This window comes from Cucurbita moschata, unplaced genomic scaffold (genome assembly GCF_002738365.1).
Source record: "Cucurbita moschata cultivar Rifu unplaced genomic scaffold, Cmos_1.0 Cmo_Scf00005, whole genome shotgun sequence".
NCBI classification, from domain to species: Eukaryota; Viridiplantae; Streptophyta; class Magnoliopsida; order Cucurbitales; family Cucurbitaceae; genus Cucurbita; species Cucurbita moschata.
The window spans coordinates 3252638-3277264 of record NW_019268521.1 but is presented as its reverse complement, the minus strand read 5'-3'; the positions used below and the strand labels follow the sequence as shown (position 1 = coordinate 3277264).

The following is a 24627-nucleotide window of genomic DNA, read 5'->3' as shown; positions in this document are numbered from 1 at the left end:
GACTTAGCTCGATATCATATATAAATTGCATCCAAATAAGAACATACTTTAAAATAAATTCAAAAACATAAAATAGAATTCAGTAAAATTATATGTTTTTTTGTAGTTTAAATTTTAAATTTGAATTTAGCTCATTAATCCTGCGACACTCCTAGATGGTTCTAGAAGGTTATGACGAGATTCAAATACTACAATAGAAAGAAAAGTATACTAGAACTAAGAATTCAATATTACTATCAATATGGATAGGGGACAGGGACCGAATCAAAACAAAACACAAACTAAACAAACTATATCGAAACTAAATTATAATTCAACCACAACAATAAATACGTCTAAATTTCTAGAGATCTTGGTTTACAATTATTGTCAACTTTGATCAATCACGAAAGTAGCTAGCTTTCTTCATACGCTCTTCGATTAAAGAAACAATATTAAAAAAAAATGACCGAATCAAAACAGAACACAAACTAAACAAACTATATCGAAACTAAATTATAATTCAACCACAACAATAAATACGTCTAAATTTCAAGAGATCTTGGTTTACAATTATTGTCAACTTTGATCAATCACGAAAGTAGTTAGCTTTCTTCATACGCTCTTCGATTAAAGAAACAATATTTAAAAAAATGTGGGAGAAAATTAGAAATGGTGAACCAATAACTTATTCCATTGTGATTTCAAAATCAGCTCCAATTGGAAGATGATCACTTGGGTAGCTAAAATTGGGTAACCCTCCAATGACCTCTGGGCATTCTGATTCAGGAAGTTCTAGAAAGCTAATGGGTCTTATAGAGTCTGAAGGTGAGAAGAATATATAATCAAGAGTACCAGTGAAGCCAGGAGTGAAGTTTGTAAATGACGGTTCTCTCCCTAGTGTAGTAGCATACACACTACTAAGGGGCAATGGAAGCTCTTCCAAGCATTCAGGCGAAAATCCAGAAGAAGATTTGCCAGAAATAAGGTATTGGTATACCTAAATGATTATGAGAAGTAACAAATGTTAGGCCTTCAACTTTTAGGGGTAAAAACGGAAGTGTGTCGGTGTTTTTTCGACGATGTTATGGATTTTTTAGTATGATATTGTTTTAAAGCTAAATTATAAAAAATTGAAATAAAAGACGTTTGTTTAACAAATGTGTCTGTAGGCTGTTCTTTCAGACTTAATCTACGTGAGTGTCTTAGTCATCACCATGTGTTCTAGGTCACTGCTACATCGATTTCATGTCCAACATTCTAACAAATTTCTACTTTATGACAGTTTTAAAATGTTCATGAAATGTAAAAGGTCAGGTTTTCGGAAAAAAAATATAAGGTAGAGGTGTACGAGATTATCTAGCCTAATTTTCTCTACGTGTTTCTGCCATGTTGCCTTGTTAGCCTATGTTCTAAGATCACTAACCAAGAAAGAACTAATACTCAATACTAACTACAGTTCAATAGACAAATACCATTTTTTTTTTCAGAACAAGAAAACGCTTTGCAAACGATAAATCGGGATAGATTACAAACCTTATCCCCTGGGGTTGAATTGAAGTCGCCAGCCAAAAGTATCGAGGGTGTGCATTCGAACTTCTCAGATACTAATGTTTTGAATCGAGCTAGGCGTGATAGAAGATATTTGGCCTGGGCGAGCTTGACATCAGCCCATTCTGGATCCCTGTAATAAAATAGACGCTTTTGTTACATATTGGGTGGATAAGGTGTTCTTCAATAGAACAGGTCCCAAAAGTAAAAGTAAAAGTAAAATTTTACCAGTAAAGATGGGTGTTTGCAACGATTACAACATGATGAAAAGGCTTCTTGAATCTGAAAGCAGCCATAATTCCAACACAATCACGTTTCAGTCTCACACGGGGATCGTTAGGATCCCCACTATCGGGTAGTGTAGTTTTTGGTGATGAACCTAAATTCACATATTTGAATTAGCTACTATAGGCTGTGACAAAGCTAGTAAGCTATATAAAAAACTTATCGCCATATGTATTTTTTTTTTTTTTAATAAAAAGAATTGGAGACAGAAAGAAATAAAAATAAACCATGGATAATGCTCCTAACAATTCTTCCTCGGTAATATAGAAGAGGCATATAACTCTTCTTCTTTCATGATTTGTCATTATCAACTTCTCATGCTATTACTTTCCTTTCAAGACTCTTCATGAAGAGGTAGACTAAGCTAAAATAAGAAATGTCATTCACCATTGGGGTGCATATTATGCTTAAAGAAGTATGAGATCCCACATCGGTTGAGGAGGAGAACGAAACATTCTTTATAAGGGTGTGGAAACCTCTCCCTAACAAACGCGTTTTAACAACCTTGAGGGGAAGCCCGAGAGGAGGGGAAGCCCGAGAGGAAAAGCCCAAAGAAGACAATATCTGCTAGCGGTGTGCTTGGGCTATTACAAATGGTATCAGAGCTAAACACCGGTCAATGTGCCAGCGAGGAGACTGAGCCCCAAAGGGGGTGGACACGAGGCGGTGTGCTAGCAAGAACGCTGGTCCCTGAAGGGGTGGATTAGGGGGTCCCACATCGATTGGAGAAGGGAACTAGTGCTAGCAAGAACGCTGGGTCCTGAAGGGGGGTGGATTGTGAGATCCCACGTTGGTTGGGGAGGAGAACGAAACATTCTTTATAAGGGTGTGAAAACCTCTCTCTAGGAAACACATTTTAGAAACCCTGAGATGAAGCCCGAAAGGAAAAACCCAAAGAGGATAATACGTGCTAGCGGTGAGCTTGGGTTGTACTGCTAGGGTTGTTACAAGAAGATTGAGACTATTTATCACCTCTTCATTCGTTGTGACTTCACCTATTGTGTTTGGAATTACTTAACAGGACTGGACTACTGGGAATTTCTGTTTGTCTCCCTAAGAGGTAGTTGGTTGGAACATGGAAAGGCTAAACACTTGGAATTTGAAAGAGAAAGCGATTGTGGCTGGATGTTGCCTTCAGAGCGCTTTTGTGGCACTTGTGGAAAGAGAGAAACGCTCGAGTGTTTGAGGACAAGTCTATTTTTTTGTAACCTCATACAAATTAGTACTTTCACAGCCTCTTCATTTGAAATGCATACCCCTTTGATGTTTCTTATATAAAAAAAAATAATAATAATAACAATAATTGCTACAATAAGGAAGTTACCTTTGTTTGATTCAACATCGTGACTTGCACTGGTTACCACATTTTCAGACTTCTCTTCACAAGAACAATCATCATCTTGTATGGAGTTTACGAGATCATTGTATTCAATTCTATCTTCTATGATCAACTCAGCACTGAAACCGTTGAGGAAATAAATGTTACACAAGATGCCAGATTATAAGGAGAATGCCCCTAAAATTTTCAGATTAAGGAGAAAAAAAACCCAGCAAAGATGAGTTCACGCAAGAAAATATAAAAATATATGCATAGGTTCCTGAGCTCAAAAGTTGAACAAATTGGAATAACTGATCATTAGTTATCATCAGGCGTAGCAAAAAAATAAAAGCTTAGAACTTTTATGTACTTGTAAAATTATATATATATATATATATATATATATATAGTAGGATATTCCACAACCAAAAAAACTGGGAATAGAAGTTGTTTACGCTCCAATGGTTTTCAAATTAGTTCTATTGCCACAGCCAGAAATGTCTAGTTGTTTTTTTCTTTTTTTAATCAAAGATATAGGTAAGATGATAGTAGTGCCTACAATAAGAAGCTATCTTTCTTTAAGAAAGAGTAAGATTTAAAAAAGAAAACAAATAAAAAATAGCATACTTTTCATGCTTGAAAAAGATCCCACATCCATCACGCTTCTGCCCGCTTCTCTGAATATATAAGCTGGAATATCCACATCTTTCCAAATTTCCTTTGTAAAAGCTATCATATTCATCAACTTCCTGGGCAGTTTCACAAAAATTATGTGCTTAATTATAATTTTGAATTAAGGGAAAACATTAGGAGGAGGAGCAGTTATAATGAGCTTCAGTCACTCTTTATTCAAATAATTCAGGGTCATCTATAAATGTTCCATGCAAGTACTTCAGATTTTCAACTTGGACTTTTCTTTCTCTTAAGATCGCCTAGGGGCTGTGGATGGAGAAAAAATCCCTCCTAAAAAGTACTTGGACCTCCATACATGTTTAGTAACAATGCTGTCCACTAGCTCACAAATTTACCTCTTTCAACGGGGACTTCATCGATTTTCGTTGCATGTTATAGACAACCTTCACAGCTTTGTCACGAGACACAATTAAATTCTTTTTCTAATTAAAAGAAACTAAGAAAAAAAATAGTGCAGCCTCAAATTCTAAAAAAAATCAGTGCCAGTCCCTTCAAAGAATAGCATAGCCGCATTTATCTAGAAAAGCTTATATCCCAATATCTTGTGCGGTGCAACATAACTGACCCAGAATTACTTTTACAAGACTTAATGGTTTAAGTTTATAGCTCATTTTGAAGCCACTACATATGGATGCGTAAAATAAGAGATTTCAATCCTTTTGAACAGAACAATTTAAATTACACTACAAGTACACGTTGTTGCTGCACTGACATCTTGTGAGTTTGGTACAATGTACAATCTCGGTTTTCTCATTGCCTTGCAATTCTATTTCACACTAAGTGCCTTTAGATATTTCAATTGAGATAGAGAAAGAGAGAGATAGAGGGTCAAACCTGTAGACAGAGAAAATCGGCCTCAAGATTCTTAAGAACTGCTAAAATTGCCTGCGATCGAGCTTTCCACCTGTAAATCAGATATTAAACCTACTACAAGTTCAAAATATGAACGAAGAACAGCTTGCTTTTTTTGGCTCTATAATAGTATTTATCACAATTCTCACACCCCAGCTGTTCTTACCCTTTTCTATCAGAAATGTGTAAAAAAGACCAAATCAACCATAAAACAAATTAACATTCTAAGTTCAACACTGAATCTGTCATCCAGCATGAGAACTGGATATCAAAAAATACATATTAAATGGTACAGGATGTTAGCCATTATGATAGAGGGGAAAATGAAGGAAGCATAGCACCGTTTGCGGCATCACTTGTGCCTTCATAAAGATTAAAAAAAATCTTAATAATCAGTTGATAAAAAAGATATATACCTAAGGCAAGAGGATGGAGAATGTGGAAAAAAAGAACTCTTCACATAGACCTGCAAAAGGAATACAAAAACAATAGTCAATATGCAATGTGATCTGATATCTTAAAACAAAATAAATTAGTCCAATTGAATATACTAACCAAAAAAAATGAACGTTATCCTGTCATTGACTATGTCATAAGATTCATATGCTACAAAAGATGGACTTCCAAAAGTTCCAGCCATTAGCATTAATTATCTTTGACCGACATGCCAAGAAAATATATGAACCTTATCTACGGTTAGCACTTTTCATGAAAAGTAGAGTCCAAAATCATCAAGGAATACGAGATATATTCAATAATTCCAACAGTATAACAAATGCATAAAAATATAAAGAAAGTTGCTTGAATCCACGAAGAACTAGAATTATGTTCAGACACACTGATGCAAAATCAACCGCTTCTGCTTATATATTACTGACGAGAACAAGAGGTTTAAAAAACAACATTATTGGACAGCAGGGCAAGAAGCATAAAACTGAACTAAAGAATGAAATGAATCAGAAAGTGTCGCCCACCTGCGCTAAAATATTGTAAGAAACGAAACGAAATCTGATACCTGCAGTAGCAATATAGAAATCCCAAGCTTAGATAACGTACAGGTATCGAAAAAATGAGAAAAATCTATCAATATACACTGTTCATTTGAAATATAAGTATCAACAAGTCTAATCTAACCAAATGGACAAATCCAGAGCAATAAAAACATGATCATGACCAACGAAAATTGCCATTTCCGTTCCATCAAAACGAAGGGAATAAACATACCGTCAGATTTACTTCTTGAGTAAATGTCAGCCCCTTCCACAGAGATAAACTTCGGATGTTTTGGTGCTTGTACTCCAGTCATGTTACGTACAATATTTCTGCCAGTAATAGAACGTATAAAGAATAAACATGAGCCAAAGCGAATAACAACTCGAAACGATTACTCTGAAAGCATCTTAAACAATTACTTAATCAAAGAATTTTCAAAACATGGAATGTTTTCCATTCTAAACTCACCGCCGTGAAAATTAACCATACCATTCTTGATTCCATAAAAATAAACAGCTAATTGGAATCAGAACAACTCCAGAAGCAATAACCTCACTCTTATCATTTCACTTTGACTCCCTCGGCATCCTTCAACCAATAATCATAAGTAGAAACAAGAGGAACGCTATTCTTTTCGTCCATCACTCAAAAACTCTCAAACGCAAAAACAAAAACAAAATCAACTAGGTTATGCTCCCAAAAAACTCCTAAATCGGTGCGTTAATCCGCAGTGGCTTCGGAAGCGGATATAGACGATGAAGGATTCAAGAATAGTACTACAATCAATTCACTACCATAACACAATGCGAAAGTAAATTCGAGCTTCAGAGAGAGAGAGAGAGGAAATTACCTGGTTATAGCGCGAAGGGGAAGCTGAGGGAGAGAGAAGAAAGCTGCAAGCATAATAGTTGAGTTGAGGAAGATCGTAAGAATATATATGTAATGTAGAATGGATGGATTAGATGGCGGCGGTGGAAGCCGAAACAAGAACGGGCAGCTACCCGAATTTGTGTTTCATGAAACACTTAGAATAACCGATGAGGTCAATTGTAGCAGCCAAAGGCTTCGGTAGATCTTTTATAATATATTATATATATATATATATGTATATTTGTATTTATGAATTTGTAAATTTTTATTTAATATCTAAATTAAAATTAAAAAATAGACCAAAAAAAAAATCTAAATATTTATTTAAAACAAGGTTTGACTTTGCTTTTGCTTTGGGCTTCCTTAAAAGGCCGCATACCATTGTGGAGAGTCGTGATTCCTAAAATGATATCAGAGTCATGCCCTAAACTTAGTCGTGCCAATAGATTGGTAAATCCTCAAATGTCGAACAAAGGACTCCAAAAAGAAAAAGGAGTCAAGCCTCCTCGAAGACACGAAAGCAGTAAAAAATGACTAAGACTCCAAAGGAGTCGAGCCTCAATTAAGAGGAGGTGTTGGATGATGAAGTCCCACATCTGCTAATTTAGGGAATGATCATGAGTTTATAAACAAAAAATACTCTCTCTATTGGTATGAGGCCTTTTCGGGGAGCACAAAGCAAAGTCATAAGAGCTTATACTCTAAGTGGACAATATCATATCATTTTGAAGAGTCTTATTGACAAATACTTATAAAGTTTTTTGTGAAAGATGTGTGTCTTACGTGATTGTGATAATTCAAGCTATTGACTTTTTACTAAAAGCATATGTTTATAACGACTGAATTATACTTATCGGGAAGTTATTTTAAGAAGGGTCCTTTTAGTATGTCACGAGCCCAAATATTACCATACAATTGTAAATAAAAAAAACTTTTTACTAAAAGCATATGTTTATAACGACCCCTTTTAGTATATCACGAGCCCAAATATTACCATACAATTGTAAATAAAAAAAACTTTTTACTAAAAGCATATGTTTATAACGACTGAATTATACTTATCCGGAAGTTATCTTAAGAAGGATCCTTTTAGTGCCCAAATATTACCATACAATTGTAACTAAAAAAAAATCTTCTGGAAAAATAATCAAATAAGTAAAAATAAAAATAAAATTATTTAGGTAGATTTTAAATGAAATAAAAAATAATAATTATAACCCACTAACATATGGTATAAATAGACCAAATTGTAAAAATTTAGATAGACCAAATTGTAAAAATTTAGAGTTAAATTGATACGGTAATTAATTTGGGGTAATTAATAAATTTTAAGCAAGTACTTATAAGTTGAAATTTGAAAATGCTAATTTATAATTTAGTAAAGTGAAATTTGAAAATGCTAATTTTATTCAGACTTGCATTCTTTTCATTAGAATAATATCCAACAAAATACCAAATATCTCTTCTTCAAACAAAATCAACCCGAACATAGCTAAGCTAATTAGAGGTAAAAATGATACAATAATACTCTTATTTACGTGTTTATGAAAAGAAATTGGAAACGAAAGACAAAAATAAGAAACTTAATATCGTTTCTATGCGATGAAAAACAAGAATAAAAAACAATTACCTCAGGTTAACTAAGGAAAAAAAAATATTATCAAATGGCCATTTAAATTAAATGGGGTAAAATGAATGAAATCTTACGCGCAATATTGAACGTAAGAGCAAATGTTTAAACAACAAAGAAGAGAAAAGAGGTATGAAAACCCCTCGTATGACTATAAATATAACGAAGTAAAACATGATAATGTGAGCATAGCTCAATGAAAATTAAAGGGGGTAAAATGAACGAAATCTTATGGCAAATGTTTAAACAACAAAGATGAGAAAAGAGGTATGAAAACCCCTCGTATGACTATAAGTATAACGAAGTAAAACATGATAATGTGAGCATAGCTCAACGATAATTGAAATGTATTTTTATTTTTGAGGTTCGGAGGTTCAAACCTACGCTCTCTACTCGTTGTACTAAAAAAATGTAAATCTACGCTACAGAACCAAGTGCAAAAAGATGGATGAATGAGGAAAAATGAAAACTCCACCTGGAGTATTGAGGCCTCTCCCGTTTATCTCTGAGAATCGCAATAATGAGGAAATTTGCACCGGCAAGGATCAGTTCTCACCTACAAGAAGATAAATGTTTCCCCTTTATTCAACCATGTGAGATAAGATGAAATAAGAGATGAACTTTTAGACCACAGAAAATGATAGAATTTTGCATAGCATCCCTACAAATTCGAGGCAGACGAGTAGCGATTGGTCATGCGATACGGTCACGATATCTTAGGCAATGGGTTGAGATTTTCAACTTTGAAGCATGATTTAGTCATTCCATTCACATACATTTCAACCAGATTCCACACATTCAGTTCCATTGTTATAAAAAAGTCTCCAACATTATAAAGCGGGGTGGCCAAACAGGCGTTTTTGTAAGGCACAAATAGCACTTCAAGTAAACGAGTTTCTCGATCGTCTCGAGAAAAGAGGCAAGAGGTGTCATCTGAGTAAAGCAATAAGCATCTCACTTGTATAATCGAAAAACCGTGCGCAAAGAAAGTCTTTGCGATTGCAGGAATGAAAAGGTGATAGAAAGATTCAGGGTGAAAAAAAGAAGGAAAATCCCTCTTTATGGGAAGAGAAACTTAGATTTGAATAGCCTTAATGTGGATTATGCTGAAAAATAGGTTTCAAAATGCTGTTGATGTGATATTGGGGGGACCCATGGTTTACGTGTTTAAACTTCGATCGTATAGTTGGGTCTCTGCCTACTCTACAAATCCACATAAAAGAAAGACCTGACTAAGCAAGTTTCTGTGTTATTGAAAATCAGGAGAGAGAACCGAAGTCACAAAGCCTAAAGTTGACGTTTTAATATCAATTTTCTGCCCCTTTGTGGCTATGATTGATTTTATGGTTCCGTGACCTATATCCTATCAGATGAGCTTCAAAAGCTTCCATGAGCCAAGCACCTCTTTGAGGACTAGAATCTATAGATTGAGCAAGAACAGGTTTAAACTAAAGAGGCGGTAGATTATTCGAACTCAAATGGTGGGGAAAGAAACGACCAGAAAGCTGGCGTTTTTAACTCTAAGCTTTCTCTCTTTACTGTTGTACTAGCTATTGTCATCACGAACATCATGATCGTGGAGACAGAAAAACAATCATGGTCCATCTCATGATCAAATTCATGGCTAGCAAAGCAAGAGGCATGCACCTCTCACCATAGCCATGCACCTCAGTATTAATGGGTTAAACTAAAATAACGTGGTTTAGTGATATCATCCAGTTGAACATATGCACTTATAAAAGCTTTAGACTTGCCATGAGGCAGGATAACTGCAGTCTTGACATCATGAATAATAGATGCAGGTAAGTTAGGCTCATCATGTACGAGACGAACAGAAAGAACATAAGCATTAAATCTACTCACCTTGCGAAACGTAAAAGAAACCCTCCTAGGACCCCTTCTGATTGCACTGTCCTTCACCATGTCAATCTATTACAGAACATTTACACAATTTCAACTTCATAAATGAGAATAGAATGTATAAGTTCACAGTTTCTTTCATTCAATAGCTAAGTGATAATGTTATTCGACACACAAATGTGCTTACACTCATGGTATCTAGCCCGGTTTACCCTCACTTAATCTATCCAACAAGAACACAATTTAAACCTCTACAACATTTGAAATAAACAAGACTAATCTTTGTAGATAACTATCAAAGTACTACAAAGAAATCCAAATGTGTAACTCATCCTCAACCATTGGTCCAACTATTTGAAAATAAACTACTAGACCCCTGCATAGCTGTTAACATGTATAAACAGATAACTCTACAGATTTCGTAAATCGATCGCACTAAAACAGCAATTGTTCATGGACGATCTGATATACCTTGTGGTGAGGAATGTAATGATGCCAAGCATAACGTGCCTCACCAGACAGTAGGAGCATAGACCGAGGTGGAAGGTAAATGGCTCTCCTCAGATAATTTGAGTCGTTTACTGAATTCTCCATTTTCAAATCTATACTGGAAGGGCATTTGTGCCAAGTGCCTTCGGTATACCTCCTAAACTCCATAATGCATGGCCCTGCTAAGGAAAGGCTGAAGATTAATCCTTCAAATGCAGAATGGGTGTCTATATGAGGAGACAAACCCACCCCAGGTGGGTATTCATTAACCTGTAATGTGGTATTGATTTCAGTCTCATAAGATATCATAGCAAGAGCTACAATCTCAAAGTTCAAAGATTGCGCACAAGCAATTAAGCAACTACAAGCAACCAAGTTTAGAGTAATTCATCAAAAACACAGTGCATACAGTCAATTGGTCAAGAACAGCATCTGCAACATCCTCAGCGTTTGGAAACATGGAGATCCGATCAACTACATGGGAAACAAATGATGGAAGTTCGCCCAACTGATGTCTAGTATTAACATTTCTCGTCTACAATAAACAAACGCAGACAAAACCAACTGATTTTCAGTAATCACGAGTTCTGTCGTTGCAAAATCATTCAGTACAACAGACAGGAGGAATAAGGAAAAGGCAAAAAGTTCTGCCACTTACTTGATAGCAAAATTCATATCCATAATGCTGAACTCTACGTTTCGCCAGATTATTCCAAGGCCGAGCATCAACTTCCGAAAGCAATTCCTTCAAAAGCACGAAAAATCATAAACAAAGGGGGAAAAAAGGTCGAATCCTTTGACAGTACTCATAATCCAACTAAAACGCTCACCTCCTCTTCTTTAGCAGTGACGAAGTCGTGCAATAGGTAAAGTCCAGGAATGTCCAGCTCCGAAGCCGACAAAGAAACTGAAATAGAATCATTAAGCTGCGAAATGGACGGCCTGATGATGGAATAGCGTATGTGCAAAGTCCGGCCTCCGAGAAGAGAGCAAGGGCGGCCGTGTAGCGCCTCAAGAGCGGCTCGGGCGCTGGATTCTTCGGAAAAGCATACAATGACGCGAGTGCCGGTCTCGTCAGCTGCGTGAACCCCTTTCACGTCCCCAAAATCGCCAAAAACCGCCGCAACTGCGCGGTGGCTGATTCCAACGGCCGGTCCACAGTTCGCGACGTAGAGATTAGGGCTAGAAGATGAAGATCCATTATCTCCCCTTGGACGGGCGAATCTTGGCAAGTCCATTTGCGGGGAAGAGTTTGGCGGGTGAATGCGATTTGGGTTCCCGGCAGCCAAGTTTTTTGTTTCAGTATTTTTCTTAAATTTTAAATTTAAAAATAAATAAACAAATTACCTATTTTGTTCTTGAAATTGAATAAGGATTACTCTGTAATTATTGAATTAAAAAAATATTTTAAATCATAATTAAGTTAAAATTTTAGTTATATATCTATTAATACCTAAATTATCAATTTTATATAAAAGTATTTATCAGATTAATAAGCTTTTGGTTTTTTATTGTTTAATAAAAAGTTGACATGTAATAAAATTAATAAATCAATAATATATCAAATTAACTCTCAGATTTTATTTTGTGTGTTGAATAAATTAATAAAAAAAATCCATCATTAACTATTGCAAATTTCTTGCTTCCAGGTCTTGTAAATTACAAAAATAAATAAATAATAATAATAATATAAAATAAAATAAAATAAAATAAAAAATGAGGATGCAAGGAGAGTTCATCCGGGTTAGCTAAACAAAATCCGAAAAGGAGAATTACATTCTCCGTTAGCTAACTTATTTTTAATATTGAATTTGAAGATGGTCTTATATTTTCCATTATAAAATAATGTTTTACGTTATTGTATTAAAATTTATTTGAAAGAAATATTTTGCAAAGCAACGACAACTTGAAACGCGAAGTCTGAGCAGGCAACGAGCGACAGGTTAGTGGCCAATAGCACCTAGCTGATGACATTTCTCTCTACGGCTGACACTCAAGGAACCATGGGGCACTCCATACGTAGCAAGCAAGTCTTGGAGATGAGACGTCCACGCAACCGTGTGGACAGAGAGTGCACAGAAGGGAAAGAGGTCCTCATTCGAAGTCACACAGCTCACCTGTTTCAATTGAAGGAAATTGGAATAACATTGATTCTTTCGATAAATCGATGCATGAGCTGAGGGCTTTCGACCTAGGGTCGAGTCTTTTATCCCATGAAAAAACCCTAAAAAAAAATAGACAGGATACGCAAAACTATAAATATACTGTGCTTTTTAAACTTTACAGTCAATATACAATGAGTTCAAAATATGTATGCTTCTCTAATTCCCAGAGGAACAAAGTGCAAGTGTCAATGTACCTCAAAAGGCTATGGTGAGTTATTTCCAGATGAAACACTCCTACAAACCTCTCTCCCCATGCACCACGATGTTCGGTTTCGGCTCGGACTTGCAGTCGGAGAGTTTCTTCTGACTTTGCTGGCTGAGAATGTCATATTGGGACGACTGTTCGGGTGGCCGAGAAGCGGCTGCCACGCATGGAGAGCAGACATTTGATCCCTGCAATTGTTCAACAGACTCATCCCTGGAAAACAACATGGTGCAGGTGAATTTGGGTTGTTGCACATAACATCCTCTTGCAGAACATCTGCAATTCTAGACAGTATGATGTACGCCAAGTTTCCGAGCACCCGTGAATACGCTTCCAGAATCAAGTGCCCGACGTCCTATGAAATACAAATAGAAACAGATGTGATTTCTGGTTTTAGTGTGTCAACAAGAACAAAACTAAGAGTCCCAACATAGCATTATTTTATCAAAATTGGAAAGTCAGTGTCCATGAAACAATAAAACTCCCTGTTTGTTCAAGAAAGGGAAATGGTTCTACTCATAGAGTTCAGTCCACATTTTTATGTTTTCGTTTTTCCTTAAGACGGAGCGCTATGCTTTCGGGTTTATTACGACTTATTATCAATATTGTACTCGAAACTACCATCCAACAAAGATCTCAATGTAAGATTTCATACTGTAATAAAAGAATCTAGTTATCTAAAAAAGGCGACATAATATACCGACTGACTCGACGAATAATGAATGCAGAAAGAACACATACCTTCCCATATTGGATTTTTGAGATATCCAGAAAGGTTTGAGGATGATTTGGATATTTTGATTTCAGTAGCTGTAGAAGAATCTCGGCTCGACAAGCAAGTAATTTCGACTTATCCATACCAGCCATTTTGTCCTTGACAAAAGGCCAAGAAGTTCGAACTGGAGATTTGTTGCCACTTTGTTCGGTGTATTTCTCTTTCAAGGTGAATATTGCAGCTTCGAGGCGGTTTATAGCCTCGAGGACTCCATGGTCGGATTCTAGATTAAGCTGATTCAGCATGTTCTCGGCTGGACCAGATTCTGATATCAGAATCTTGTAAAGTTCTTCACTCAGGTTTGCTTTTCCAGACTGTTCAATTCATGGTAGCCAAAAAAAAATTAGACATATATTCAGATTTGCCAGGTTCAACATATTCATGCAATACTCACAAGAAGCGTCATTTTTCTTTAAAAAAAAAGTATAACATTACACATGTAAGAGCAGAAATGCAAAAGCCCACCACTAACAGATATTGTCCGTTTTGGCCTGTTATGTATCGTCATGAGCCTCATAGTTTTTAAAATACGTCTGTTGGGGAGAGGTTTCCACACCCTTATAAGAAATGCTTCGTTTCCCTCCCAACCGATGTAGGATCTCACACGATATTTCAACCATTGTATGCTCAATTTTGCGAAAATTTTTGTAGTATGAAATGAAGGAGTATAAAGATAAGAACTCATGGATGGTTCTTAGCTGATAGAATTGTATTCTATAAGTGAATAGAGAATACTCACAGCTCGGACTGCCTCCCTTATAACAGTTGGTACGGGCATTTGACACAAAATGCTTTCATTGATGGATTTGGCAGCTTTGAATACTTGATGTACAACTCGGCCATGGTTGAGCAATTTCTTCCTCTCATTCTCAGATAGTCCAGTGGATGGTACTCGTGGTAATGGAAGCCACCACCTCATGCTTTGGTCCATACTCTTGCTTCTTCCTTCAGCCCTGCTACCAACTTCTGCATACCAAAACTCAGTCTTCGCCATTGAATCCAGTGTTCCCTGTAATAATAGAAAACAGCATATAATTCAGGCAGATGAGCTATAATTTAAGCAAGTACGGATGGTAATTAGACCACCTACAATTAGAATGGAATCTAACTTCTGGAGAGCTGGAAGATTCACGTGGACATCTCCCCGAACCTTCGGAGTCATTATCTACAGAACATTTGTGCACAAAATCTCATTAATATGAGATTCAAAAACATGTTTCCCAGTTCTAGTTGCAACTAAATCACAACTAACCTCCATTACTCTACCGCTCGTACCATTTTGCTTTGTAGGAACCAATTCAATCATATAGTGAGTAGGAGAGAGCAACCAGTCCATTTCCCTTCTCCATTTACTCTTCCTCTCCTCAGGAAGAGGTTCCAATTTCCATAATTCTCCAAAAACCGAGGCTGCAAAACCTTAATATTATTTCGAGGTCGAGACGGGAAATGGATGGCAAGTACATGATATATTTAAGCAAAAGGGTCCACTATGATGAATTAGAAATGCAATGTATTGTCTACCTGCTAGGTTGTTGATGGCATTAGACAGTGACAAGGCAGAGCTGAGCCCTTTCTGCCCTCCTGTGACATCTTCACCAAGCAATAGTTTTGTGAACTTTTCTTTCATTGCTTCCACGTCTGAATCCTGAACTGTGTGATCATGTTTCTCTTTCATGTATAATTGCTGAGGGCTTTCTGCTAGTTCCCACTCATCCAAATACTGCTCGTCCCTAGGCATTGTCAACCATTTTGAGGAGAAAGATCCACAAGCATCCTTGCTAGAAGAACAGCTTGAATCATGATCCTCCAATGAGTCAGTTGTACCCGATCCGCTTTCATTTTCATAGGTTTGATTGTTTAAAACGCAACTCTCTAGACCATTAAAAGTCATAATCCCTGAATCCCACGGAAAAATTGTTTGTCAATAATAACTTTAGGTTATCTTACATTTAAGCAAACAAAAAAGCGAGCAATCAAGAGAAGAGTTGAAGCTCTTTTGAATTCTCAAGTTAATTATGAAGAAGAAGATACAAGATAAAGACACTTGTCTAAAATATCAAAGCAGTATGATTAATTTGCTGTGCTCATAATTATTGATGTGAAGACTTTCTAATAGTGTATCGTTGATCTTCCTCGGGAAAAAAACTAATTAGGCTTCCAAAATCCACCAATTATGGATCATTCCTTCTGTTGTTGAAAGATCTATTATGTGATCATCTGATGAATCTAGGGATCAAAATTTCGACATTCAATGTTTTTTTAGCTCCTTAAGGGTAAAATATGGTTCACGAGGGAATCAGACATGAGGGCTAAATACTAAACAGGAGTACTTGGCCTGAGCTATCGGCAATTAGGGATTAGTTAATGGGAACGATCTTCACTGGATTCTCATGTGGATCTTGCCCATTGGAAATGAAAGGAGAAACGACAAATGACAGGTCTCTGTTCTAGAAAAGTTGAATAAAGTGTGTCAAGATGCAAAATAATTATTAATTAGAACTGATAGCCACAGCTATGGTGGGAAAATTTGCCCACACTTGTTCTAGTGAAGCTGTTCCAAAAACATTTTACTATGCGTTGAATATGTACAACAAGCAGATGCGAATGCAAAGGCAACTCTTCTAAGAATAATTAGGACTTGGCATTTACACAAACTATAGAACAATTACGATCTACAAATTTTAACTATTTATATTGATTTCTGAGAGATGGGGTTAACTTTCATCAGAAGATGTACAGCCCAAACGAAAGCAGAAACTTCTGTAATTATTGTTATTTGGACCCTAGTTAGATATTCTCATACTACTTCCAAGAAAGAATACGACCATCCAGAACTGCTCCAAAGCCAACTGGCTCAAGTCGCACCGCAAAGTTGGTCTTTTCTGGCAATTTGGATACTTGTCTTAAGGTATGTGATCTTCTTCGCCCAAAAATTTGTCCTCTTCGTCTGGCTTGTTGGAAGCTCAATAATCACTAAAATTTTACATCAATTGTCCTTCTTCGCCCTTTTTTTTCCTACCTGAGCTATATTTTCTAAATTATTTTTACACCCGCTGAGCCATCCGTGGAAAACTGATAAATAGGAAGCCGAAGAAATCTAAACTCACGGATTTCTCTCCTGGACACATCACCCATGTGCTAAGCACGAACAAAGTCACATGGACCAAGGGCTGTTATCTTTAAAACAGAGCCCGGAGGGGATCAATTAGGGTCCACAGCAGAACCAAAAATTTAAAACTTTTGGCACGATACGTAATCCGTGCTCAAAATAACCATGGTATTCAAAGAAATAACATTCTTTTCTGGAAAGAAAATAGAGGAAAACAAATAGAAAAGGCTAAACTTCAATGCTTTAGCTTATTTAATCCCTTGGCTTGTAATATCTTAAATTACTATATTAGAATTAGAATCACATGATCATCCTTTGACCAAGGATTTGGATAGTCCCAAGCAGCCAATCTGAGCATAACACGGTAAATAAAGCTCCAATCACCATCTCAAAGATCGATGATTTAGTCCACACTTTTTTTTATTTATTTATTTGGAGTTTGAACAAGGATAGCATCTTTTTTTTTTAGTTTCTAGAATAAGTACAATATTCCTTTAAAAAGGGTCCATAAGGAATTATAAGTCCCCGAGTGTACCTTACCAAATCCCTCAATGTCCCATAGTTTTGAAGTTGCACTTATATAATTCCTAATTTGACGATCTCCAAAATGAATATGAAAAAAATTAATGTAAAAATAAAATAAATAAATAAACTCAATGAAGCATTTCTCCTCCCCAACAAGATCCTGAATGTTAAAATCACTTTATCAATCCAAACATAACTCAACCGATAAGATATCTCTCTCTTGACAAACATAACTCAACCGATAAGATAAAACTTGAAGGTTCAGTCTCCTCTCCAACACCCACTAAAGTTCAAATAAAAAAATAAAAAATAAAAAATTTAAAAATGAAGAGGAAAAGAAAATAACACAACCCCAACAGTCAATGCATAGAACTAGAAACCCACACGTTTAATAAATACTGCTTTACGTGTTTTGATGACCTCAAGTATAATAAATACTGCGTTCAGAATCATAACTGAAGGCACCAGAACTTGCATGGGTCTAACCAATGAGTCAGGCTAATAAGAGACAGGGGAGCACTTGGTAGTAATATGTGCCTACTGACCCATCGTTTCCCTAGAGCCCCCTTAATTTCTTTACCAACCATAACAAGCACGTTCTTTACTCTCTACCTGGCCCACCGTCCTCGCCCCCTTTCTTTTCAACTTCGCCATACCCTTTCTTTGCAATAAAGAAATTGGAAGGGAAAAAAAAATCCTTTGTAGCATGTGGACGTGGTGAGTGTATTTCAAAATGATATAGCTAGTCAAACCTGTACGAATAAAAAATTGTCCCAGCAGCAAGTGGAGTTATTTCTAATTTTTCAAATTCAAATCCATGGTAGCTACTTCTTTAATTAACAGTGAGATTTGTATACTAAAATCTAGCAGAAGCCAAAAGTAGTAATAAAATTGAATTTGATGCTTTTAAAGGCAAGTAGTACTGATGCGTGAAATAGTAAAGGGAAGCTAAGACTCACTCTCTTGCTCGTCCATGTCCAGGCTGACTTCTCGGTCCCTTGTGCAGCAAGCCAGGCTTCTCCGCATCGACATCATCTTGTTATCTTTTCTGGAAGCTTGAGGCTGTGGAGGAAATACAATCGATCATCACTTGAGACTTGCAACACGCGCCCACTACATGATTATTGATCAAGAATTAGTCCTTTCCGGAAGAGTAATTTGATGAAATCATGAAACGAGGTCACCGATTAGAACGGGAATGTCTATACTATGGATGGCGAAGAAATTTTAATCCAATCAAACCTGTTTTCAACTTCCGTCGATGTTTAAGCTATATATGTATGATTAGCATTTGATTTGCGTTTAAAATAATAAGATCAAGAAAACGAAAAAGTCAACAGGACCAAAAAGTAAAAGAAAGATCACGGAAAAGAAAACGAATCCAGTTTTCAAAAGATGCATTAAGGAAACTTCGGAGAACCGGAAAAAGCAGGAACACAAGGTTGGGCGCCGAGAAAGGTCGCAAACTTCAATAGACTTACAGTACCACTAAACATCGAACAAAACAAGATGTCAAAGCTCGAACATCATTTCCTCGCCAAATATCGCTCCGATATCTGTAGCTTACGACAAACGATTCAGGAAAAATGCGACACACAAATTACAGTGTAGGAAAAAGAAAACAAATAAAACGATCCTAGTGAATCGTGAAGTCTTACGGAACAAAGAAAAACCTCGAACCAACAAGCCCTAGGATCTAGCGCAAATAAGGCACAATGCAAATGTAAAGCCAAACCACCTGAGACCGGAAAGCGGATTTCACAGCAGCGTTTCACGGCCGAGCCGGAGAATCATCTCTCAATAAACTCAATCTCAAAAGCTACTGCACAGGAAGCTCCACCGAACTCGAAGCGAAAAAAAACACTCCCATTCAGAGCTTCGGGAGAGTGAAAATGGCGGATGGATATACAGAGTGCAGGAAGGAGAAGAAGAGTCAGTACTTAGAGAGAGAGAGAGGATCCGTACGAAATGGAATAGACGTGAAACTTACGTACAGTTTTGGCGCGTGATTCGACGCGCAGCAAGTCCATCTAGACCGTCCGTTTAAGCATAATCAAAGTGGGGCTGCACGTTAGATTTCACGCCATATCTGACGTGGCATTTTAATTCCAGTTGGATTAAAAGTGGGCCCCGCAAAAACTAATGGGCGGGGGCCCAAGTCTGATTATTGGATCCGTTTTGGCGGTTTCTTATTACACTTTCATTTTCAAAACAATTATTTTAGTTTGTTTTTTCCCTTTCCTGATATTATAAACAAAAAAATAATAATAATAATAATAGAAAAAATAATAATTAATAATAATAATCGATACCGTGACCATTGTTAGTTAGATGGACTCTCTACAATAGTATAATATTGTCCACTTCGAACGTAAACTCTCATGACTTTGCTTTGAGCTTCCAAAAAAAAATCTCATACCAATGAAAATAGTATTCATATAATCATACCAATAAAGATAGTATACTTATAATTATACCATTGGAGAGAGTATTCTTTGATTATAATTCTCTAAATTAGCTGACGGATCAACAACCATGACCAATATTATAATCTCTAAATTAAAATTTCTATTGTAATTTTTGAGTTGATAATCTATTAAACGAATTTTTAAGTAACAAATTTATTAAGCTACATATATCAATGTTATTTTACCGTAGAATATAGAACCCAAGATATCCATTCTCTTGAGGGTATAAAGCTTCCAACCATTTTCATTCCATTGTTTTGTCACACACCCCACACACAAGCATCACCTAGCTCGCTCAAGGGGACCAAAAGACGTCTGTCCATTTAGCCCGCCCCTTGTTGCTTTTCCTTAAACAAGCCCTCGAGCCTCCACAGCGAATTTGCCCCTAACAAATAATTTATACCCAAATCTTGGTCGGAGAGAGTCGCATAAAATGAAGTATAAGAAAGGACAGCGCTGTAATGAGTCTGAAAATCATCTCGAATTCCTTTACAACAAAATAACAATTGAAACAAAATAAGGTTCTTAAGAATAACTCGCTTGATTTCATTTAGTTTGATACTGTCGAATGGCGCTGTTTCTTCGACATTCTTAACATATATATATATATATATATATATATATATATATTTATTTATTTATTTATTTATTGGTCTCAGCACAACTAAACCAAATACAAACACCACCAACTAAGCATTCGAACTGTACATACCTCGTTGAGGAGCCATGGTCCACCCACAGACTGGGCCAACAAACCTTCCAATCTGTACAATACTCCTTCAATAGTCGAATCACAATCGCACAATCGCACTTTTGATGACAGCGAACTTGCGATTGTGCAGCACTCACTTTTCAACAACAAGTGACCTAAACCAATTCATTCTTACATTGCCTACGGCCAAGCAACGTATCCTCTAATCTCTGGCCTCGATTTTAAAAGGTTTTAGAAAACGAGAGTAGAGAGATTTTTTAAAGAGAGATTTTGAAAGAGGTGTTATATATGCAAGCAAGAGAGTAACAACAACCGCTCAAATAAATAAAAAGAAATCAATTCAGAATGCACCTGCAATTAAAAAGGCCTCCTACAATTTTAAAAGATTGAAATAATCATCCAAGCAATTGTGTTTTGGTTTTTGTTCCTTTTTTTTTCTTTTTTTTCTTTTTTGTTCATTTTTTAGTTCAACAAATTGTGGGACTAGAGATCCAATATGTGCATTGGTTAGCACATAAATCTTACATAAACTTTACCAAAGAGCCATTTGATTCCATTATTACCCAAAACCTACTGGGAAATGAACAGAATTTGGTTGCGAGAAACAAACTTCCTATGCTGTAAACATAAGAAAACTTCCTATCCTAGTCATACAGCTGACTAACCTTACATGTATTAGATTCCACCACAACAGTAGATCAGATTCTAGGATGATAACCGAAAGGCCCTGAAAAGATTTCTTGGGCAAAATTTGATTGATAAAACTTAAATTTAAAAAATGGGGAAATTGGAGGATCATGTCAGAAACAGTGGACAAAAGTTAATGGTAAAAATAGTGTAATAGGTTATGAGGCTCAAGCACAGAGGATAGCGAGGGGAAAAAAAAAACTCACATTACAAAATGCAAGGAAGAAGATTGTGCATAAAATCTAATAGAAAAGAAATAGATACAAACTTGCAATCCAATTTTCCATACAAAAATCAAGTTATACTAGAGTAAAACTTCCCAAGATGAACAAACAGGTTAGTAACGACTAAGAAAAAGATAAATAAACAGAAAGAAAGAAAGAAAGTGAAGAGTACGGGTCTGTGTATTATCAGAAGATAGATTCCAAGTTGAGTATTTTGAAAAGAAAAAGGCCTTAACGGTTTTCTAAAATGCCTATCAAAGAGAGTAACAACGGGTAACTAGGAAATTGCAATTAGAATAGTGGATAACCATCTTCAGAAAGATGCACAGATAAAAAGTTACTACATATAGGGAACAAAAGTACGCTCTGTTGAGCTGGGTCGGCAAAGAACACAAACAGATTCGACGACGGTGTGGTGTCAGACTGTAAAGTATTTCGATAAAGAAGATGCTAAAAGAAACCGGAGGGAGAACATAGCTTTAAAACGTAACAACAATAATAAAAACCAAAGTGAATAATTGTTGATGGAATTTTACTCGAAACGCACTGTGAATCCATGGAATAATTACAAAACCGAAGAATCGAGAAAGCGAATGACGCAAACGTGGACCACATAGACGCACTGCACAAACCATGATTAGTTCAAATTGACCGAAAGCACTTTTAGTTCCATTACTATTTACTTTTCAAATGAAATAAGGCCAGAAACCGTCTCCAAACAGAGAGATCAGGCTATAGCAAATATCGATTCCGCCAAATCAATCGTCAAAAACACACAAACATCTTGTCAAAAGTAATCACAAATCAGATATTCGTCCAGAACGATTAAGTCAAATAAACACGCATTGATACCAACAATATAACGTGTAAAGATCAATAAAATCTAGACCGCACAAGTGAGTTAAACCTTCGAATTCCAATAACGAAGCTCCTAGAAATGGATTTTTCAGATCTTAATAATAGTAAATTTCATGAGCGAAAACAATCCAAACCTTGGAAGAAAAATGCATCAGGAAAAAGACGCTAGATCCATGCAATCTTCATCGCGGTCTCGGATTCAGTTGATGCAAGGCGGGATCCAATTCGCCCAAATTTTCCCCCCTAACAGCAGAGGAAACTCAAGAACATGAACAACAAGATCAAGAAGCGAAACAGTTCCCGACCTGCACCAAGCGAATTAGAGACCGCCGATGACTGAACCAAAATAGGGCAGAGAGAGGGTGAAAAAAAATCGCCACCGCCATGAAAGAGACGAAAAAGAAGAAAGATAAGAAAGAAAGGGAAAGAGGGAAACAGTTCAGACATTTAAGGCTAGTGGAACCCTATCGAGGAGTAGGGGTTGTGATTGCGTGATGCGAGGGTTATATATAGTGGCAACAGACGAATGAGATTGGAACACGTGGCAAGAGCGATTATCGCATCGGTCGCGATTCAATTTCAAGCGCGGATGGTGTAATAGCGCTTTGGTTTTTAATTTCAAACCAAGCGGGGGCCTCTTTTCCGCGTGGAGGTTAACAAAAAAGGTCATGGATTTCAATTTAATTACGAGAATGCCACTGTGCGTGTTGGGGACGACAGTGGTCACAGTAATTGCACGTGCGCTTTTTGTTTTCCAGTGCCAACTCTCTCTTATAAATAATTATTTAATTTTTTTAAATTAAAGTTATAAACAATCCTCTATTTTTTTTATTTTAAAAAGCAAACCAAATTTTTTAAAACTAAAAAAATATATATATTTTTTAATTTTTTTTAAGAGTTACAAAATTAAAAAAATTGGGAATTAACACAAATATTAAAAAAAAAAATTAACAAAAAAAATTATTATTATATTTTCCCTAAAAAAAACGGTAAATCATTTATGGCTATAAACTGATTCCCCGGAAGTTTCTTGTGAGAAATTATCATTACAAACATAAGTTTCAACTTGTGAGATTTCATATCCGTTGTCGAGGGAAACAGATCATTTTTTTATAAGAGTGTATAAACTTCTCCCGAACAGAGGCGTTTTAAAAACCTTTAGAAGAAACTCAAAAGAGAACTTTATCTGATAGCGGTGGACTTAGGACAACTATTTACGATGTTTTATAAGGAGTTTCCCCGACAGTCCAATAGCTTCTAAAGCAGCTTTATGATACACCGGGAACAAGAGTTAGCAAAACCACCACAAACTTGGGATTATTATCATTATTACCACTATTACTATATTTAGCTTGCTCACAAATTATTAACATTTTGAATATTAATTTATATATATATTATTTTTAAACAATTTTGTAAAAAATAAAATAAAATTGATTTGGGTAAAGACAACAACCTAATATTCTTATATGTGCCCATTCCTTTATTTTCTTGTTATAAAATATTAAATAATAATAATAATTTAATTTGTAAAAATAAATAAATTAATTAATTAAATTAAATGGGAAGGTCCATGGAATTGACTGCCGTGGTCAGGTCTCCAACCACATGGATTTCAACGGTAAAGATTCTCTCTCTATTATGGGGCATATTTTAATTACCCAATTCAGGGAGGACCAATAATTTTCAATTCCATACTTGATTGCACTTGCATTGGGGCATTTATGTTATTTTACTAATTATTGGGCTCATCACTGAAATTAATTGTTTTTTTTAGAAATATAATACAAATATTTCAACGGTGCACGTCTCTGTATATAAAATTTAAATATTATTTATTTTTTGTGAATATTTTTAAAACTCTTTTCAATTTTTTTATTATTTATACTTATAAATGCTTCTTTTTTTTTTCTCACAAAATTTATCAAGGGACAATAAATTAACCATAGATGCTTATTTTATGATTTATTGAAAATAAATTAATTCAATTTAGATATATTTTAATGTACTTTAATTAAAATAAAACAATTTTCAAAGCACTATCAAAGTTTTTAATTGTATAGTTATTATTAAGTAAAAAAACATGATAAATATGAAATTAATAAAAATAGTACAATAAAATAATACACACGCACACAATTATGATTAATTAAACACCACAATTAAGTAAATTAAAAATATATATATTTGATCCTGGAGCTGCTGGTTCGCTTTCGCAACAGTATGCACTCATACTTCAATCTTATTCCGTCTTCTCTTATCGATATTCTTAAAATGGCTTTTTCTGCTTTCTCGAGTTTGGATACCCACATTCTAATTATGGGTTTTCTTTACCACCTTCTCCGTTCAAGCCTTCGACTTTTTTTTTTTTTTTTTTAT

At 35.7% G+C, this 24627-nt stretch overlaps 3 protein-coding genes across 8 annotated transcripts; all 3 read right to left on the bottom strand.

The window, feature by feature from the left end:
• Nucleotides 1-461: 461 nt before the first annotated feature.
• Nucleotides 462-8690, bottom strand: LOC111443256 (carbon catabolite repressor protein 4 homolog 4). 2 transcript variants are annotated; one of them, XM_023080994.1, is made up of 11 exons: nt 8647-8690; nt 6522-6564; nt 5903-6000; nt 5653-5693; nt 5095-5144; nt 4661-4730; nt 3761-3882; nt 3140-3273; nt 1759-1909; nt 1516-1663; nt 462-979 (listed from the first exon to the last, which is right to left on the bottom strand). In XM_023080994.1, the coding sequence occupies exons 3-11, from the start codon at nt 5982-5984 to the stop codon at nt 668-670; spliced, it is 1110 nt and encodes a 369-aa protein (XP_022936762.1). In that variant the 5' UTR covers nt 5985-6000; nt 6522-6564; nt 8647-8690; the 3' UTR covers nt 462-667. The 2 variants fall into 2 exon arrangements, with proteins under 2 accessions (XP_022936762.1, XP_022936761.1); XM_023080993.1 differs by lacking the exon at nt 8647-8690 and having other exon boundaries at nt 6522-6716.
• Nucleotides 5960-11828, bottom strand: LOC111443258 (alkylated DNA repair protein alkB homolog 8). Of its 2 annotated transcripts, XR_002710451.1 has the most exons (8): nt 11351-11828; nt 11179-11265; nt 10930-11055; nt 10503-10790; nt 10035-10100; nt 8647-8727; nt 6522-6564; nt 5960-6000 (listed from the first exon to the last, which is right to left on the bottom strand). XR_002710451.1 is itself a non-coding variant. In XM_023080997.1 (6 exons), exons 1-6 carry the CDS (start codon nt 11756-11758, stop codon nt 8671-8673), a joined length of 1032 nt encoding a protein of 343 aa, XP_022936765.1. In that variant the 5' UTR covers nt 11759-11828; the 3' UTR covers nt 8413-8670. The 2 variants fall into 2 exon arrangements, 1 of the variants encoding a protein (XP_022936765.1); XM_023080997.1 differs by lacking the exons at nt 5960-6000; nt 6522-6564 and having other exon boundaries at nt 8413-8727.
• A 936-nt stretch (nt 11829-12764) lies between these two features.
• Nucleotides 12765-19441, bottom strand: LOC111443556 (rop guanine nucleotide exchange factor 14-like). Of its 4 annotated transcripts, none has more exons than XM_023081412.1 (9): nt 19038-19441; nt 18781-18855; nt 18259-18361; nt 15187-15561; nt 14918-15072; nt 14756-14830; nt 14405-14674; nt 13632-13979; nt 12765-13245 (listed from the first exon to the last, which is right to left on the bottom strand). In XM_023081412.1, exons 2-9 carry the CDS (start codon nt 18793-18795, stop codon nt 12889-12891), a joined length of 1698 nt encoding a protein of 565 aa, XP_022937180.1. In that variant the 5' UTR covers nt 18796-18855; nt 19038-19441; the 3' UTR covers nt 12765-12888. The 4 variants fall into 4 exon arrangements, with proteins under 4 accessions (XP_022937180.1, XP_022937182.1, XP_022937183.1 ...); XM_023081414.1 differs by having other exon boundaries at nt 12889-13245; nt 18259-18412; nt 18786-18855; nt 19038-19437; XM_023081415.1 differs by lacking the exon at nt 18781-18855 and having other exon boundaries at nt 12889-13245; nt 19038-19440.
• Between the last annotated feature and the right edge of the window lie 5186 nt (nt 19442-24627).

Bases quoted from the DNA above. Each gene is read 5' to 3' on its own strand.
- LOC111443256 (XM_023080993.1), bottom strand. From the start codon at position 6,574: ATGCTTGCAGCTTTCTTCTCTCTCCCTCAGCTTCCCCTTCGCGCTATA. The intron at 6,001-6,521 runs GTAATTTCCTCT...TATTACTGGCAG, and splicing joins CCCCTTCGCGCTATAACCAG to AAATATTGTACGTAACATGA. The intron at 4,731-5,094 runs GTATATATCTTT...TCTGATTTACAG, and splicing joins TCTCCATCCTCTTGCCTTAG to GTGGAAAGCTCGATCGCAGG.
- LOC111443258 (XM_023080997.1), bottom strand. From the start codon at position 11,758: ATGGACTTGCCAAGATTCGCCCGTCCAAGGGGAGATAATGGATCTTCA. The intron at 11,056-11,178 runs GTAAGTGGCAGA...TGTTTATTGTAG, and splicing joins GATATGAATTTTGCTATCAA to ACGAGAAATGTTAATACTAG. The intron at 8,728-10,034 runs GTGAGTAGATTT...ATCTTCTTGTAG, and splicing joins TTTCTTTTACGTTTCGCAAG to GTGAGAACTGATCCTTGCCG.
- LOC111443556 (XM_023081412.1), bottom strand. The intron at 15,562-18,258 runs GTGAGTCTTAGC...CGTGGGATTCAG, and splicing joins GGACATGGACGAGCAAGAGA to GGATTATGACTTTTAATGGT. The intron at 13,246-13,631 runs GTATGTGTTCTT...TGTATTTCATAG, and splicing joins CAAAAATCCAATATGGGAAG to GACGTCGGGCACTTGATTCT.